The sequence below is a fragment of the Hesperophylax consimilis genome, chromosome 20, assembly GCF_061612785.1.
Source record: "Hesperophylax consimilis isolate HC1 chromosome 20, BYU_Hcon_1.0, whole genome shotgun sequence".
Lineage (NCBI taxonomy): Eukaryota > Metazoa > Arthropoda > Insecta > Trichoptera > Limnephilidae > Hesperophylax > Hesperophylax consimilis.
In genome coordinates this window covers 15576677-15595066 of record NC_142855.1, presented here as the reverse complement: position 1 = coordinate 15595066, position 18390 = coordinate 15576677, and the positions used below count along the sequence as shown (strand labels likewise).

The following is an 18390-nucleotide window of genomic DNA, read 5'->3' as shown; positions in this document are numbered from 1 at the left end:
AGAATACCAGGAATAATATCAAGGACAGCAGCACTATCGTCTCGCAACCTCTTCAAAATATTCTCAACTGCTGATGGAATGAATTCGATCCAGATTAGTGAGCTGGACTAATAGTTGGTATACTGATTGCCTGGTCTGGTTCCTTAACAAAGGTTTTTCCAGATTGTGTCGCAAGGGTGTTTGCTTTATCTATCTCCCTGGCAACTGTTTCACTGGAGAAGTTATAGTGTATGGTTGGAGTAGAAACTTTAGAAGCAATCTTTTTCCATATATAACTATAAAATAGCTTCTGACCGCTGTATATCATTTTTTTTCTTTTGTCTGTATTGTTTGTATTCTCTGTAATATTAATTTTCATTCTCATTTATATTCCCCAGATGTTTTCTGAATAATTTGTAAAGATCCCCTTCTTTCTTTGCTCTTTAATTAATCCTAATATGTGTTTGTCGATCCACCGTTTGTTCTTACTTTGGTTTCTATTAATTTTGGAAGGAGGTGTTTTTGTTTTCACAATTTTCTCTTCAAACATGTTTGTCAAAAGCTTCCACATTTCTTCAGTTTCTATGAGAGACCGCATTATATCAGGAGTGCTTAAGGTTCCATTTATTTTATCATAATCTGCTGTGATGGGTGGCTTGGCTTTGTGCCTAGTTAAAATTTAAAAACTATATTTTTAGAATATAGGTAATTTTGGAGATCCGCAAAGAGTGCAAGGCTGATGTAAGCGTAATGAGTAAGATTGAGAAAGGGACGCTTAGATAGTTTGGTCGTGTATAGCGAATGAGCGAAGAAAGAAGAGTGGTAACAGAAGTCGGGGACGCCCGAGGAAGACATGGCACGATCGAGTGAATCAGATACTCGAGTCGGGCCATGTCAAGAGTCTAAATAATAGAAGAGTATGTATGAATGTGAATGAGGCAAGAAGTGTGTGCCAAGACCGAGTTGTTTAGCAGTCTGTCCTCTCTGCCTACCCCTGCGTAGAAACGACGTGGTGGTTAATTAGGTAATTTTACTGTTTTATAATGCAATAACTTAATGATTGAAACCTCAAATTGTAATATTCGTAAGTTGATATGGTCGAATTGGTCAGAGCACTTGCCCGGCAAGGAAGAAGTCCCGGGTTCAATTCCCAGATGCGACTGAATCTTTTTCTGCATTTTCGATTGAGAGTCGTTAATATTGTCTTCAGTGATAAAATTTTATTTTTTGTTCTTTTTACGATATAAATGTCGGTGTGTACTTTAAAGAAAAAAATCAATTACTTGGAAATGTCATTAATATTATTTTTAGTGTTTCGATTTCATCTATCGATAATTGTTGAGATAAGTTCTTTGTAAAATTATCTACCAAGTGAATTTTCATTATGAATGGAAATGTCAACGATTAACTGATTTTTGTATATTATGAAATAAGATTTAGAAAATAATATTTCGAAATAAAATCTTCTCCGTCTACTTTCCCTACCAACTTTATTCACCCCCACATCATTCTACAAATGGGGAGACCTTAGTCCCAATTCTTGTCAGCGTGCTGATTGCAACCATTTCTTTGTTTTCCTGGCCACAAATAACGATTACACGACAACTTCCAGCATTCTAAACACCTCTGGAAGTTACCTCATTTGCCTGCTTTACCCTCTACTCTCAGTAATACTGCCAGTCGGCATATTAAACATTGCTTGAAATGGCTTTAGCCAAGTTTTTTTGACCAAATCTGAGTGAGCTAAAGTTAATTTCAAACCTCCCCACTACCTTCGGCCTCACAACATACCCCAATTGGGGATGCCATAATACCATTGGCTCTGGGCAGTCGGGAATCTTGACGGATACATACTACAAACAACAATGTTTCGTCTCATTTTATTTTTTATTTCTAAGCAATAATTGTGAGCCTTGAACACCTGTATAAATTGAAAAAATCTTCTGAGAAATAATACATGAAAAAACTTTAATAGGCAATAATTGTTAACCCTAGACAACTAATCGCTCGTCGAGGCGACGACGCGCTACTCGGCGAAATTCGAAATCACCTACTTCCCCCCGCTCCCCGACCTTGACTCTTTCATTACCTTCCTAATTTGAGTAAACAGTGCAGCACGTGACGCGATTGCGGCCACACGCATACTAGGACGTGCCCTATGACCATCTCGTTGTCCGCTGGACGAAAGTTTAGTTATAACAACAATTTTTATTTTTAAGGTACGTACATTCATATATTTATAGTTAATGTTGGTGAATCTTCTACAATAGAAGCTCCGGTTCCATCTACGTCAAACGTGCCTAAAATTAGCTACCTGTGTCCATCCAAGGATGACCAAACACCGTTGCACCAGATGTAGAGAGGCTATTTGTGCTCCACATAATGTTGACATGTGTGGTCACTGTGTAGACTGATATTAATTTGTTCATTATAAACCTTACTTTTGTGCCATGTAACAAGTTCCTATCTTAATTAAATGATTTATTTCTAGTGTTTTATTGCGTAGTCCACTCGACGAAAGTGTAGTTACAATGAAACAATGTAAACAGTTTAGTTATCTATGGTTAAATGAAAAATACCAATACATATTGAATAATTTGGCGGGTTTTAAATAAGCCGACGTAGCGCAATTGGTAGAACACCTGACCGGCAATCAGAAGGCTTTGGGTTCAATTCGATTTATATAGGTGTTTCAGGCTAATAATTATTGCTGAAAAATAATATGTTATCCTTTGTGCTATGCATAAAAACCTTGTCTCGTAAACATATATATTTTTTTATTTAGAAGGTTCATAGCTCATGATGGAAATAGCATTGACCCAGAGATTCTTGATGAAAAACACTCAACATTCAATCTTTCTATCCCCCATCTCCTTCCTCTCCATTACCTTCAGCCTTGCGACATACTACAATTAACGATGCCATATTGTGCCCACCGAATTTTGGACCGTGTGGTTAGGATTTTTATTATTATTACCATGTAATGAGCAGGCAGCATTCCGCTGATGCGCTCATATCTGATTTGACAACAAGTTTGACAGTAATTGAGTTGTTTTAAGTTTGAACTAAGTCCTTTCTTCTCTCCAAATGTGAATCCAATAGAGCTTTGAATTGATTTATATTTGTTGCATCGATGACATGTTGTGGGAGTTTGTTCCAAGCATCCACTACTCTATTTGCAAGGAAGTGTTTTCTAGGATTAGATGCAAAAGGCGTTTTGGTAATAGTGTCCACGGAGATTTATATTTTTATTAGTAGTGAAGATTTCTTGGATGCTAGGGCAACTGTAATGTCCAGATAAAATTTTGAAAGTCTCGATCAAGTCACCCCTTTCTCTTCTTTCTTGTAAGGTTGGTAATCTTAGTTCCTCGAGTCTATCTTCGTATCGTAGATCTTTCAGAGCTCTTGGTATTTTGTCTCTGTACTCTCTCTAACAGATTTATATCCTTTGCGAAGTAAGGACTCCATATTTGGAAAGCATATTCCAGGAGAGGTCGCACATATGTTTTATATATTTTTAACATCATGTCCGGTGTTAGGTCAAGGAAGGTTTTCCTGATTAGATATGTTAGTGAATTTGCTCTTTTCACAATTCCAGCGATGTGTGGTTCCCATTTCAAGTCCTGTGATATGGTAACTCCTAAGTCTTGTTGTAATGTCACTGCTTTTAGAGGTGTTCCATTAAGTTTGTAGGCAAGTGTAGTGTTAGTTTTTCCAACATGTAGGACAGTGCATTTTTCGACATTGAGTTTTAGAAGCCAATCATTTGTCCATTGATATATTTCGTTTAAATCGTTTTGCAGTTGGTTGTGATGTGTGTGTGGGTTGGCAAAGAATTTGGTATCATCTGCAAAGAAGCTGGAGTCTGATTTTATTATAGTATGCAGGTCCGTGATGTACAAAATAAACAAAACTGGACCGAGAACTGATCCTTGAGGGACACCACTGGTCACAATTCGCTTAATCATGAAAGATGTCTAAATGTATTATACAAGTTCTTCGGTTAGTCTTGACATGGTCAGACTCATTTGATCCGCCTGATAGTGCCATATCTTCCTCTGGTATCCACGACTTCTTCCCGGAAAGCAACGCATTCTGACTCTACAAAATAAAAACATACTTTTGTATTTTTGTTGCAGTTTGGACCAAACTATCTCCAGATGGTGTCTTCTCCCACCGCCATGGAGGAGGAGCACGATCAAGCCATGTCGAGCGTGCCGCACATCCCGCAGTACAAGGTCATCAAGCGTAAGGACGCGCCCAAACTGCTCTCCCCCCTGTACCTGAGGAAGGTCAACGATTCCTCATCGCAGACCCCGAGGGGCTCCATAAACATGCCCTCCGCCAACTGGCAAATCGGCAACCCAACTACCGACTGTCAAAGTCTGGAAACTAACGCCGCGTATATGATTCTAAATCCCGAAAGTAGCACAAGCACTCAAAATTGGGAAATTAACACCAGTGCATCTTCTCAAAACCAGGAAAGTAACACGATCATTCAATCTGTTTCGAGTGTTACGACTCCGATCGCGCAGACAAACAAACTATCTGCGCATAACCTTGTCAACTACGACGGCAACATTAACGGCAATAAAGTGATTATTGTGAAAAATTTGCAATCTGCCGGAATTAATAATGTAGACTCGACCTCGCGAGGCATTTATAAGGGAGTCACGTCGACGAACAAGGCGTGCACGATTGTAGGGCCTTTTGATACGCAGGCTACAGAAGCGGCCGTGCGATCTATTACGCAACCGAATCTTGCGCAGAACTCGGAGCCTGTCGCCAAGCCTAATTTGTATCCTAACGCTTATCCCATCATTCTGCCGCCTATGAAGCATAATGCGCAGCCGAATGTGTCGCCTAAAAAGACAATAAGTGCGACGAGCACTCCCTATTCTGTGTTCTCGAGGAAAGTAATGGCACCTGTTCCGCCGACAACTGTTGCAAATACAGATGCGGCTAAAAGTAAGAATCCCGGTATCGCGGTGGTGCGTAATCAAGTTGTCAATTATAATATTCACTACTCTCCCGCTCTTAATGCCGTGGATACTCCGGCGATAAATTCAATCGATTCTTTGATTAAACCTGCGGTAGCAAAAAAAGGTTTGAACGATGTCGTCGTGGCGAAACAAAAGATTTTGGTTTTGCCGAAGAACATGGTGACCGTGGATCCCAGAAAGAAGATCATTCTTTCGCCGGAGCCGAATCACAAGGTCTTGGCTTCGCCGGACGCTTGCTTTGGATTCTCCCCGATCCCGCAACCGTCGAGATTGGAGCAAGCATCCGAGATCCGATCGAAGATGGAATCTACGGAAGCGGCGAACATTCTCGTTCAATTGTCAAATATGGATCCTTCGCTAGCGGTGAAACGTACATCGGGAGCTTCTTTAAATCCGCTAACCAATGGTTCTTTTGCTTACGCACAGTCCACTATTGCGAATTCATCGGATAATGTACCATCAGCTGCGACGGCAGAATTTAAAGACGCCGCTGCTCAGATCATATCTCCGAACCGTAATAACAGCCAGCAGAACTTCTCGAACGATGATGACGTGTGCGTTGTTCCACAGCAGGCGACAGAAGTTGAAATATACGACGACGATGATCATAAGAGTGTATTTAGTCTGGACGATTATGGCCTCACCGAGACTGTGAGTAGTGCGGATGCGTTGAAAAGCCTTATAGGCTATAAAAACTACAATATTTTGCTGTCTGCTTTGTGTGGTATTAAAGACTTGAGTACAAAGTCTCGCGCTTTGGCTGCGTTCTTTTCCGTCAACAAAGAATACAGAACTTCACATTGTCAGACCACCGAAACTGACGTGACCCCAATCAGCTTGTCTCAATCGACTGTACAAGTGGCGCAAACGTTGCCACCTGAAGTGGCGCAAAAGAAAAATTTTGGTAAGGCGACGTTTCAAACTCAAACCAGTCCACAGAAAGCAGTTAAAGATGGCGGAACTCAATATTCGCCACAGAAAGAATTCATAAATAACCAAGGTCAAAAAAGGGCGAGAAACAATCAAGGACAACGATCACCACAGAAACAAGTTAAGGGCACCCAAGGTCAACTTTCACCACAGAAGGCAGTCAAAGATGGCCAAGTTCAAAATTTACCACAGAAACAAATTATTAAAGATGTCCGAAATGGAGACAATTCACCACAGAAGAGCGCAAACATCACATTGAATGGAAGTGTTACATTGAAGACAGTGAACAGAATGCAAAATTCTAATACTTCGCCAGCCAAGCAATTGGACCGAATGAAAAATATCAACATCTCACCTCTGAAACACAATCCAGGCGACGGAGCAACACCTCAAACTCTTCAATACAATGAGAAAGACCGGCAGCTCTTGGAGAAAGTTTCGGGACTCAAAGGGGTCACCGTTTCGGCTAATCGAAAACCCTCGGTTGCAAACAAGCCCCCACAAGTTGCAAACAAGTCGCCTCGTGCTCAAAATAAGTCGTCGCGAGCCCCAAATAAGCCTGCGCGAGGTCCGGCCAAGGCACAACAGCCTGGAAGCAAACCGCATCAGGTTGGAAGCGTGATTGTAAGCAAGTCACATCTAGATGTTAGCAAGTCACAGAAGATTGCAAACATCTCACAGTCGGTTGTGAATCAATTACAGCCGATTCAAAACATCTCCCAGCTGATTGTCAGCAAGTCACAGCAGATTGTAAACTCCCAGCCTATTGCAAGCAAGTCACAGGCGATTAAAAACATTTCACAGCCAATTGCAAGCAAATCGCAGCCGATTGCGAACCATTCACAAAAGACTGTGAACGTTTCGCAACCAGTTGCTAGCGAGACATCTCAAGCTGAGATCCAGCCATCGCAGGTCGCAAAGAAGCCACCGCGGGTTGCAAACAAGTCGCCGCGAGTTGAAACGAAGACGGCGCCAGCGGAGAGCGAGACCCGCGTTGATACGGAGCCAATCGTACCACAAATCGTGACAAGAGTCGATACACCAGAGAAAAGCATGACTCCTAGACTAGAAGATGTTATTCAACATGATAAACATGGCTTAATGTAAGTAACTAATGCTCTACTAATATTAACTATTGAAACAATATGAAATTTCCTTGCTATTCCATCAGCCCACTCATTTCACTTCAGTGGGTCAAGGTTAAGTTTATTTGTGGTAGAGTGCTACAGGTTGAATAAGATAAGTAAAGCAAAGTGTTTGTATTGCAGGAAGATCCACAGTGCCGTGCTGAACGGCACTTTGTTCGAAATCCGTCAGTGCGCCGAGGAACTTCACTCCCTGGGACTGTCCATCGACCAGAAGACCACGCCCGATGGATATGTGAGTTTTTTAAATTTTATTTACAACGAGCTGAAGTTCCCAGCGTTGCCCGGGCTTTGCACAGAGTTTTTTTTAATCAGACTTAAACAGTGACCTTCCTCTTGTTTTGAAGGTTAAGTGTGCAAAATTTCATTAATCTCGGAAAGAAGCTGTAGATTTGTATACAAATCAAATCAATGCCGCCCGTCCACTGCAGGTAACGGACAGTCTTTTTATAAACAGCCAGACTGTTAATAAACACAGAATTTTTTTTTAAAATTTGATCCAATTTGGTCAAATAAATAAAAAAATTGTACCACAAAATCGACTCCAAATGTGATGTACATTCACCTGTGTATAGTCGACACATTCACACAAGTTGTTGGGAGAAGGTTAAGTGATTATTTGGAAAGGAATATGGAAAGTTTCGAGGTTTTTTAGTTGACAGTGATGATATTTTGATTGTTGCCAAGAGGGAAGATTCTATGTGGAAATTTGATGTAATTTTGGTCACGACGTACATTATTAGTTGCTAATTTTAAATATTGCTTTATGACTGTGTTAACACTGTTGCTAGAGCGAAAGACGGGTCAGGAATGTAGTTGGCTAACCGGGCTGCTAGAACCTGACAATATTGAAATGACCCTATTACCATCAGAAACATGTTGCTTGAGGAATGATGGAAGACTTGGCTAACTGAGGATTGGACCCACAACACCTGGCCGGGAACCCACGGCTTCTGTCAACTTCGCTACTAACTGGTCGATGTTTGGTGTTCCTTCGCAGATGGCCCTGCAAGTTGCGCTCATTCGGCGCAAGAAGGAAATTCTTTTTAATAGCCACTTTTGTAATGTTGGCAGTCTTGTATAAATGAATTGTTTGTGCCTCAGATAAGCTGATGCAATGCAAGAATGAGAAATTCTTGAATAGTCGCTTTTGTAATGTTTGTAGTTGTGTTAATTAAATTGTTTCTTCCTCAGACGGCGCTCCACATGGCGCTGATCCGGCGCAAGAACGCCGACGTGCTGTACATGCTGCTCAGCCTCGGTGCAGATCCCTCGGCCAACAATCACCGGGACCAGCCCTCGCTGCTGCTTGCGTCCAAGCCGCGCGCGCTCAAGCAGGGCGTGCGAGATGCGCCACCGCCGCCCTTCCTCGGCCTGCTGGCCGCTACACAGCCGCACGTCGTCGAGCAGGTTTGCCGCCAGACCGACAGCCAGGGTCAGTTCATTACAGTTTAGATACTATTAATTGCCGTCCCAATATCACAGTATAACTCAATTCAATTCAATTATTTGTAATTGTTTTGCATTAACAAACAAATAAGTGAACAAAACAAATAAAAATGAAAAAGCCGGTTTTATATGAGCAGCAACAAAGCTTGCTGTTTAAACTCAATTCATTGATGCCAAATATTTTTTTTTTTTTTTTTTTTTTTTTTTTTTTTTTTTTTTTTTTTTTTTTTTTTTTTTTTTTTATTTTTTTTAAAATTTTTTTATTTAAGTACATAAAACAGGCATGGGGCCCAAAAATTTACATACATGGATATTAAAATACATAATAATAACAAAATGAAAATAACAAAAATATTAACAAAAGGAAAATGTAAGTAATATTAATATTGATCTATTATAATAATATGTAATCTAAATATGCAAGTAAATAACAGATAAGAATGGGTAGTAAAAGGTAAATACAAATATGTTCATAAACGATTTGTTATTGTCACACCTGTACTGGTGAGACACTGTTTAGGTAGGTACAATGTTGCTTCTCATTAAATAAAGGGTTTTATCACAATATCAGCTTCATATGATTAAAGGTAATACATTTTTTTTGAAGTGTTTAAATTGGTCATTAAAAATGTCTATTACATTATTAGAGCCATGTATAATGTTATAATTTCTTAATGTTCGCGGTACAGGGGAAAAATATCCTGTATTTGTGTGGTAGGCTTTAATATAGAAAATGTCGTTCATCCTCCTTGTTGATTTTCTTGATGGAATATTGATGTTAATTTGGGATAAAATGTTTGGTGTATCAACTGATGCATGTATAATTTTGTGTAGGAGCAGTACGTCAGAAAGTTTACGTCTGACCGTCAGTGAGTGTAGTTTGTAGTGCAAAATTCGGTCATTATAAGTTCCAAATTGATCAGATAAACCTTCACGATAAGCAATTACACGGGTTAGTTTCCTTTGTATGGATTCAATCCTATAATTATGAATCTCATAATTGGGAGACCAAATTGTTGATGCATATTCGAGAATACTTCGCACAATTGATTTATATAATGTCAAAGTTAATTCTGTACTTTTAAAACAATTTGTGATTCTTAGCGTTAATCCTAGTACTTGTGATGCACTTTTTGAAATTGTATCTACATGTTTATTGAAGCTAAGTGACGAGTCAAATGTCACGCCTAAGTCTTTGATTGAAGTTGTGTTTAGTAAAGGGATATTGTTAATGTGATATGTGTTTGAGAATTTATTAATGTTCTTTGTGAATGAAATTACGGCACATTTGTTTTCATTAAAATATAAATCATTTAGTGTACACCATTCATGAAGTGATGATAAGTCTTTTTGCAAATCGGTGCAATCTTCCAATGAAGTAATTTTTTTGTACAACTTAAGGTCATCGGCAAACAGGAGATATTTTGATGTTTTTATTCTTAAAACTATGTCGTTTATAAAGATTAAAAATAGCAAAGGTCCAAGATGCGAGCCCTGTGGAATTCCCGACGTTGCAGTAAAAAGATCCGCGGAGTACCCTCCTACAACCACTTGCAGTTTTCTTTCTGTAATGTAACTTTCGAACCATTTCAAAGTATTTCCATTTATGCCAAACTTTTCCAGCTTCTTGATGAGTAATGATTGATTTAACTGGTCAAATGCTTTGCAAAAATCCGTGTAGATGGCATCTACTTGTAAACGTTTTTCGATGCTATCGCGGATGTACTGGGAGTATTCGAGAAGGTTAGTTGTTGTGGAACGCCGAGGGAAAAACCCGTGTTGCTCAATGATAATATATTTACTTACATGAGCTAATAGACAGTCATATATTATTGACTCAAACAACTTTCCTATGCAGTCAAGTTTAGAGATAGGTCTATAATTTTTTATATCGCTCTTACAACCTTTCTTAAATATAGGTGTTAAGAAAGCCGTTTTCCATTTGACTGGAAAAACACCTTCTTGTAATGATTTGTTATAAAGAAGGCTAAGTGGTCTGGCAAGAACATCTCTGCACATTTTCAAAAATATTGGCGGGATACCATCAGGACCTGATCCCTTATTGGTTCTCAAATTCTTACACTTGACTAATATCGTTAAGGGCGAAATAGTGATCATACCAAGGCTTTCGTTACAGAAATCTTCAGATATTTGTGGTGAATAGTTTGCATTGTGAGGTTTATAAACAGATTGAAAGTGCTTAGAAAAAAGCCCGCAGATAACTTGACCTTGGGTAGTTTTTATGTCATTTAGGTGCATCTCTTTTGGAATATCGGTTGTGTTTTTATATTTGCTTTTTGCAAATTTCCAGAAATCATTCGGGTTAGCTTTTAAATTTTGTTTGATTAAGTCTAAATGCTTATGATAACAAACTCTAATCAGATTTTTTGTTCTGGTTCTAATCAAGCTGAATGATAAATGATCTAGTTCATTACCATATTTCTTATATTTTTTATGCAATTTGTTTTTTTTCTTTATCAAACGAATGAGATCTTTTGAGTACCACTTAGGAAAGTGATTTTTGTTGGTTTTGAGGGGAACATGAGAAGAGATAATCTGGTAGAGTATACTGTAAAACTGATCTACAGATTGATCAATATTTCCCTGATTAATGAATTCCCAATCAATCTCACGAAGAACGGTATTAATTGAATCATAGTCGGCTTTATAAAAGTTTGGTCTTGGGGCGTTACGGGTTTCAAGATGTGGTAGAAAATTAAAAGGAACATTTATTTCTAGAGCAGGGTGGTATGGATCTTCTTTGCTTAGTGGAGATGAAGAACGTATTACTGATATGTCTTCTTTATCTGATAAAATGAGATCCAATATTTTGGATTGGTGATTCACTATTCCGTTAAATTGTTTAAGATTACAGAATGATAGTGTATCGATGATGTCAGAGGTGATTGTATTTGTGTTTGTGGTGAAAGGTAATAAATTGCTTGTTTCATCGGTAATCCAATGAATGTTAGACTTATTGAAATCGCCAAATATTAAGATGTGTTGGTTTGGTGTTGTTAGGTACACATTCCTAAGATTGTTTAAAAATGAGCTTACAATAGATTCTTCTTCAGTTGGCGGTAGATATACGGTGCAAACATTCAGTTTGATACTCCTGTTATTATGGTTTATATTGAGTTGGATCCACAAGTCCTCCGCTTGACATTCCCAATGCGCCATCCTCTTCGCCTCTAGTTTTCTCGATACAGCAACCATGACTCCTCCTCCATCTTTTTTTGTTTTGTGAACTCTATCCCTCCGAAATACTTCATACCGGTTATCTACTAATTCCTGGTCACAGATAGATTCCTTTAACCATGTTTCTGTTAGGCTTACTAGGTCATAGTCGTTGATAAGGACGTTTTCGTATATTTCATCAATTTTTGTCCTCATTCCCCTGATATTCATATACATACAGTTTATCAGTCCTTTTCTTTTGAAGTCATTTAGTTTTGTTTTTAGTCACATGTTTTGCTGATCATGTGTGATTATCTTTTGAAGGTCTCCCTCACGGCGGATGGTGAAAACCCGAGAGAGATCGTTCCTCTTCGCCAGAATACTGCCGTTCCGCACCCAAATGTATTTAAAGCCGTTAGCTTTTCCGGCGGCTCGTGTTTTGGCAAATAGGATTTTATTTTTCAATGTAAGGTGCTCGTTTATATAAAAATTGGTGGTGGGAGCACCAAATCCTAATTGTTCCGTGGTAAGGCCGCGGCGAGTCCTTGCTGCAGCGATGACATCATCACGGAGTCGCTTTGTGGAGAGCTGGACCACTATATTGCGTGGACGGTTGGAGGGCGAGGAGTGGCCGCGAGCGACGCGATGCGCAGAAACCACACAGCTACTTGGAAGCGGGACGTTAATATTGGATCCTATTTTCTCTATTAATGTCATCAAATTTTCGCCCTTTGCTTCGGGAATCCCATGGATGTCTACATTGCATATTCTGCTGCGTTGCTCCATCTCATCTTGTGCATCTCGTAGTGACTGGACTTCTTGCCGGAGGTTTGAGTTTTCTTCTTGGAGAACGCTCACACATCCCAGAATTTTTGTGTATTGGTCCTTCCACTCGTTAGACAGCTCATTTAATTTTAACTGAACAGCGTCAATAGCTTTCTTGTTTTCAGTGCGCATGATTTCAAGTTTCGACTCAAAAAAATTGATTAATGAGTCAGTGTCAATGTTAATCATTGACTGATGCGCCGACGGTGAATCAATAGGGCCAGACGTGATTGCTAAAGGTGAAGATGTATCTTTCTTTGCACTGCAAACCTTGCGAGTTTTAGACATTTTGGTTGATTTATTTCTTAGTTTGTAGGTAGGTTTCTTAGAGTTGTTCAGAAATACCCCTTTTTGAGTTAAAAATAATTTAACTTATTTGTTTATGACAAAAATTCAAAATTTCAAAAATTTTTCAAAAATTCAAAAACATAAATTGTCTTTGGTTGTAGCTTACAATGACAGTGAATTCGATATGCGTAATTTTTCAAGGCAATATGTAAAGTTGTTTCGCACTGTCACCATGAAATACACTATTATTTTGAATAATTTTTCACTAGTTTATATGTTTCAACTTTGATTACTTGCTAAATTTGCTTAAATTTCACTACTTTTGTCATTAAATATGGATCTGTCAGAATCAGCTGTTGTTTTCACTTGTCCATAGATATAGATGTCGATATCCTAAGTGATTCTCTTTAACTTTCCCACAGGCATGACCATTGGAATGTTAGTCCTACAGACCGATAGCGGTGTTGAATTTTCGTCAACGTCCAGTGCTACTTTAGTTGAAGTTGCTGGTCCAAGAAGTGATTTTCATGTTTGTATTTCTGTTGTTAAAGGTTTGACAGCCATCATGCACTGTGCCCGCCACGGTTGGGCTGATGAATTGGAGCTCCTACTGGAGCATACACCGCGCAGCGTAGTGGCCATGGCACACCATCAGACTGGACAGACGCCCCTGGAGATGGCCATGGCATGCTGCGCAGGTGACATCAAACACTTATAATCATTTGTATTTGGGAAATATGTTTACGAGAGATGGAATTTTATGATATAGGGATATTATGGTTCAAAAGAGCGAAGCTGGCAGCCCGCTTTGGAGTGTTGATACCAACCCTGATGTACAGCTGTGAGGCATGGAACTAGCAGAAGAAAGATGAAAGTAGACTGAATGCTGTAGAAATTTAATTCCTGGGTGGTAAAACTATGCGTGAACATGTTTAAAATGCATAAATTCGGGACTGATGTAACCGTAATGGATAAGATTAAGCGATGCTTAGATGGTTTGGGCATGTAAAGTAAATGAATGAAGTATAAGGAGAATATATGATGCGGAAGTAAATGGTGGCAAAACAGTATTTTGTGGCGGTCTATTGTGTCAGCCCAAACCTTGGGAGAAATGGCATTATTGTTAGTTAGTGAATCATTAGTGCTTTATCTTACAAAGATGATTTTACAGTGGAGTTTTTGGTCATCAGCAAACAATAAATACTCAAGAAGAATGAGTGAGACCCTTGTGGGAATTCAACAGAACAAGAACCATTCATATAAATAGTATAACTTGAACCCTTTGTAATTTGTTTCAGATCTTCCGAAGGGAACATGCTTGGAGGCCGCAGTCCGCTGCGTGGAACTGCTCAGGAACGCACTGGGCATCGTCGTCGAGGAGGAGGTCAAGGAATACCCTGTGCAGAAGGTCAGACCGTGCAACTTGAGCATCAAGTACGCTCCGGCGGTTGAAGATACGGTCACTACTGCCAAAGAAAATGCTGAGGAAGCTAACACAGATAGTGTTGGTAAAGCTGTTGATGGGGAAGAAGTCCCGAGGAGCAAAGAGAAGAAACCTAGAGATGATTCCAAGAAGAGGAAAGAAGACAGAAATAAAGAGAATGGTTCAGAAAAGATTCCCAAAACCAAGAAGAACACTGAAGAAACTGAACTCAAGAACAAATCTTCAATTGGAAAACTTAATCTAAATGATACTTCCGTTATTTCTTCTCCTCAGTTTTCTCCCGTTGTTCCATTGGAAAAGCCTCAAGGAAGAAAGAGCTGCTTCAAGAACAGCAGTCGGAAACGAAAACTTAATATGGAAGGTGGCTCCGTTGTTCCCAAAGTTGCCACTCCAATTAACATGAAGAAATCAGCTAAGATTACTAGCGTTTTGTCGAATGCTGTTAAAGTTGATGTTATAGAAGATGTTACACATTCTGATATTGTGACAGAGGTTGAATCCAAAGAGATCAAGCCCAAAGGAGATGTTAAAACCAAGGCTGTTGGTAAAAGTCCCGTTAAATGTAAAGCAAGTTCGAAACGCAGAAAAGTGACGCTGCAGAAAAAAGACACAGCTCTGGAGTCCCACGGAACCGTAAAAAGGATGATCTTGGATGTGGGAATCGAAGTTCCGATAGACACGGTTATCAGTGATCCTGATCACCAGGTGCTTAGAGAGGTTTCTCCAGTTAAGACCAAGAACAGAATCAACATTCTGGACAAAATCAACGCGGAACAAGACAATTCTACATCTAAGAAGACTCCCTGTGTTGCTACACCTCGGAGCAGGAGCGCAGGAAGTAAGAAAGATGTGGAAATAGCTAACAAGTCTGTTGTTCTCATCAATCAAAGCGGCGATGTTATCGGAGATTATCATGTGGAAAGGCAACGTCCCATCACCGGAGACTTGGAGAATGCAAACCCATTGATTGTTGGAGATGTGTTGCCCCTAACACACGAAAATAATGTTGATAACATGGTTGCTGCCTTCGGTAATGAAAACACTATCAAACCAAAGAAAGGAAGGAGGAAGCAACTCAAAGTTAACATTAAAAAAGTGATTCAGAAGAAATCAACAGCCAAAACTCTTGGCATTGCAAAATTGGAAGGAAATAAAGTCGGTAGAAAGAAAATCACTTCTAGTGTTGTGAGTGCTGCTGAAAAGGACGGTTTGAAGAAAAAGGTTATACCAAGCCCTAAAGAAAATGATGTAATTGCCATTCCCGAAGCTAAGAGTACTGAACATATTCTAGATTTAAATTTAAAACCACTTTGTGGTAAATCCGTAATCCATGTAAATTTAAATAATATGAAGTTCAGTAGCACGTATTCGGAGATCAGAAATGACAAATACATCCAGCCGAAGGTGATCATCAGCAAGATTATCAACAGATCTGTCAGGGATATCTTCGCCAACACTCCCAGTGAAGCTGCCGTTGTGGAAGTCGAAGAGGAATTGATCGACGATGATTCTGTTACTGCGGAAAACGACGTAAATCCATTTGTGGATTTGACCGATGATAACTCGATGACAGAATTTCCGAAAGAAGTCCCGCTGGAACTGCGTCAAGATTCGGTTTTAACCGAAAATGAAGCTTTGAATCTGCCCTCATTCGATGAGTTGCCCGGAGAAACCGATGAAGCAGCGACTCTTGGCGATGTGGACTGTGGCAAAACCCCAAAGACCGGCAGTGGTCGAAAGCGAAAGTTCGGCATGATAAAATCGCCAAATAATAGCTCTTTCAAAATGAAGTTCAAACTTAATCTGTCCAAAAATGAACTAAAAAAGATACATACTAAAAACAGCCGGCAGAGTAAAAAACCAAAAAATAATTGTGAAACGCCTGCTAAAAAAAACATGAAAAATTCACCAGTCAAAAGAGTGTCAAAAACTGGGACAAATGAAACAAAAGACATTAAATCTAAATTAAATGTGTCAAAAGATGATAAATCAGAAGAATTCAACATAAGTGAATCAAATCTTTCAAAAAAAAAAATTAAAAACCCATCCATTGTTACGAGTGCAACAAAAAAAAATAAACTCAACATAAACAGTAAAGTAACAAGATCACCGTGTCCCACCACACCTAATAAAAGGAAACTTCTTGCAGGGAGTCACCTGGTCAGTCCTCTTACGGCCCTGAAGAAGTCTGCAACCTCGAAGATTCGAAGACATTCACTGGGAACCATAGATCAGGATTTGGAAATGATCAATAAAGCTGTTAAAGATCAAACACAACCTGACAGACCACCGCCCGTATTGTCATATTTGTCACTGTACCACAATTGAATGCTCAATACAAGAAGTTATGTTTATATCTGCGTCATCCTGATATTTTGGTAGATTTTTTTGCATGAATTTATGGAACCACAGGACTTGTTGTTTGATGTCATCATCTACTTCCCTCCCAGTGTCCATTGCTGCTCTCGGGTTTGTCTGGGACGGCTCACCGGATGCCTTCCCTCTGGAACTGCCCCAAGTATTTTAAGCAGTAGTCATTCTGAATGCACGTCCAAGTCACCTCCATGAAGAGAAGCAGTTGAGCTTCCTGCTCTTACGGCATCACTTTGAGGAGTTGAGTGGAGCAATGTATGTGAAACTTACTATAGGGCGTAATTTATATCTATATATATTTATATATATACATTATTTAACTCCGGGGGTCTTTTGAGTTTTCGTCGTGAAGTTACCGTAAAAGATCTGTCAGATTCATGATTTCTTTGGAAATATTAACGTGTCACAATAATTTGCTGTTTTTTTAATGTATCCCAAACCGAAAGGAGATTAAACATTTATTAAAAACGTATATGCCATTAAAAATATTAAAACTTTGATTTAAAAAATTGAGGATTTTTTTTACAATTATTTGGTCGCTTATCGAGTGTTTTTTAACTTTATTGGAGTAAAACCTCAAATTGATAGAGCGGCGTCCCGGCAAGACTTGTCTCCTGGGTTCAAGTCATAGATGTGACCGTATCTTTTTCTGTTTCAAATTTTCGTTTAAAAAACGCTAATACTGTCTTTGATTGTTTTTTCTTTCGAAAATGTTAAAATACTAGTTTATACAAAACTAAAACCATTTTTCTATCTAAAAATGTAAATGTTCGTTTGTTCAAAATCTTAAATCTACGAAAATTCTTCACCGATTGCTTTGAGATTTTAACACAACGTTGCATTCGAATACGCGTGTGTTTTTATGTACCTATATTATATAGATGTCACCTGTGACAGGTAAAAAAACTTATTATAAAGGTTTCTGTTAAAAAAATTTTCTTTGAAAGAATCCCTCAATTGAATGACTTTTACCATTGCTAGCCCAGCTTTGGTTTGTGTACTTTTTATATTTTGTTTTTATGTAATGTTTAAAATGTAAAATAAATTTAATATTATAAATGTCATTTTTATTTTTGGAATTTGATATACATAATATATCCCCAACAAAGTAAAAGTAAAGTACGTAGCAGGCGTGACAGGTGTTGCCGCAAAACGCTAGTTCCTGTTAGTGGACGGAGCGGATATATTATTAAATGGAATGTTCCAGATGCTGACATCTCCAACCATGTTGCCGCAAGCCACCGTGTTAACACTGCAAAAAAAAGAAAAAACTTTAATGAAAGAAAATAACCAGTCGAACAATGGCTAACCATATTTAGGTCTCCTTGCTGAAATGAAAGCTTTGAGAAAAGGCTGCCTAAATTTGGGTAGACGATTTTTTCGAATTTATTTGTATATCTCCGCAAATAGCTCAATTATAAACCTACAAATATGGGTGGATTCATTGGCCTTAAACAGTACTCACTTTATATGTTTCCTTATTAATATTCCCGCAAATAGCTCAATTATAAACCTACAAATATGGGATAAACCGTGAACAGTAATCACTTTATATGTTTCCTTATTAATATTCCCGCAAATAGCTCAATTATAAACCTAGAAATATGGGATAAACCTTGAAATATGGGTGGATTCATTTTCCTTAAACCACAGTAATCAGTTTATATGTTTCCTTATTAATATTCCCGCAAATAGCTCAATTATAAACATACAAATATGGGATAAACCTTGAAATATGGGTGGATTCATTTTCCTTAAACCACAGAAATCAGTTTAT

General features: G+C 38.7%; 2 protein-coding genes across 2 annotated transcripts in view; one reads left to right on the top strand and one right to left on the bottom strand.

Annotated features, from left to right (window-relative positions):
* Positions 1-17650, top strand: part of LOC149414185 (uncharacterized) — a 34370-nt gene extending 16720 nt beyond the window's left edge. Inside the window, exons 2-6 of the mRNA XM_089644058.1 lie at positions 4119-7015; positions 7181-7292; positions 8252-8492; positions 13348-13494; positions 14095-17650. Of these exons, the coding sequence (XP_089500184.1) occupies positions 4140-7015; positions 7181-7292; positions 8252-8492; positions 13348-13494; positions 14095-16568 (5850 nt within the window). The 5' untranslated portion in view covers positions 4119-4139 and the 3' untranslated portion in view covers positions 16569-17650. The remainder of the gene's footprint in view (positions 1-4118; positions 7016-7180; positions 7293-8251; positions 8493-13347; positions 13495-14094) is intronic.
* A 29-nt stretch (positions 17651-17679) lies between these two features.
* Positions 17680-18390, bottom strand: part of LOC149414184 (cytoplasmic dynein 2 intermediate chain 2) — a 31723-nt gene continuing 31012 nt past the window's right edge. The window contains exon 14 of the mRNA XM_089644060.1: positions 17680-17865. Coding sequence (XP_089500186.1) covers positions 17769-17865 — 97 coding nt within the window. The 3' untranslated portion in view covers positions 17680-17768. The remainder of the gene's footprint in view (positions 17866-18390) is intronic.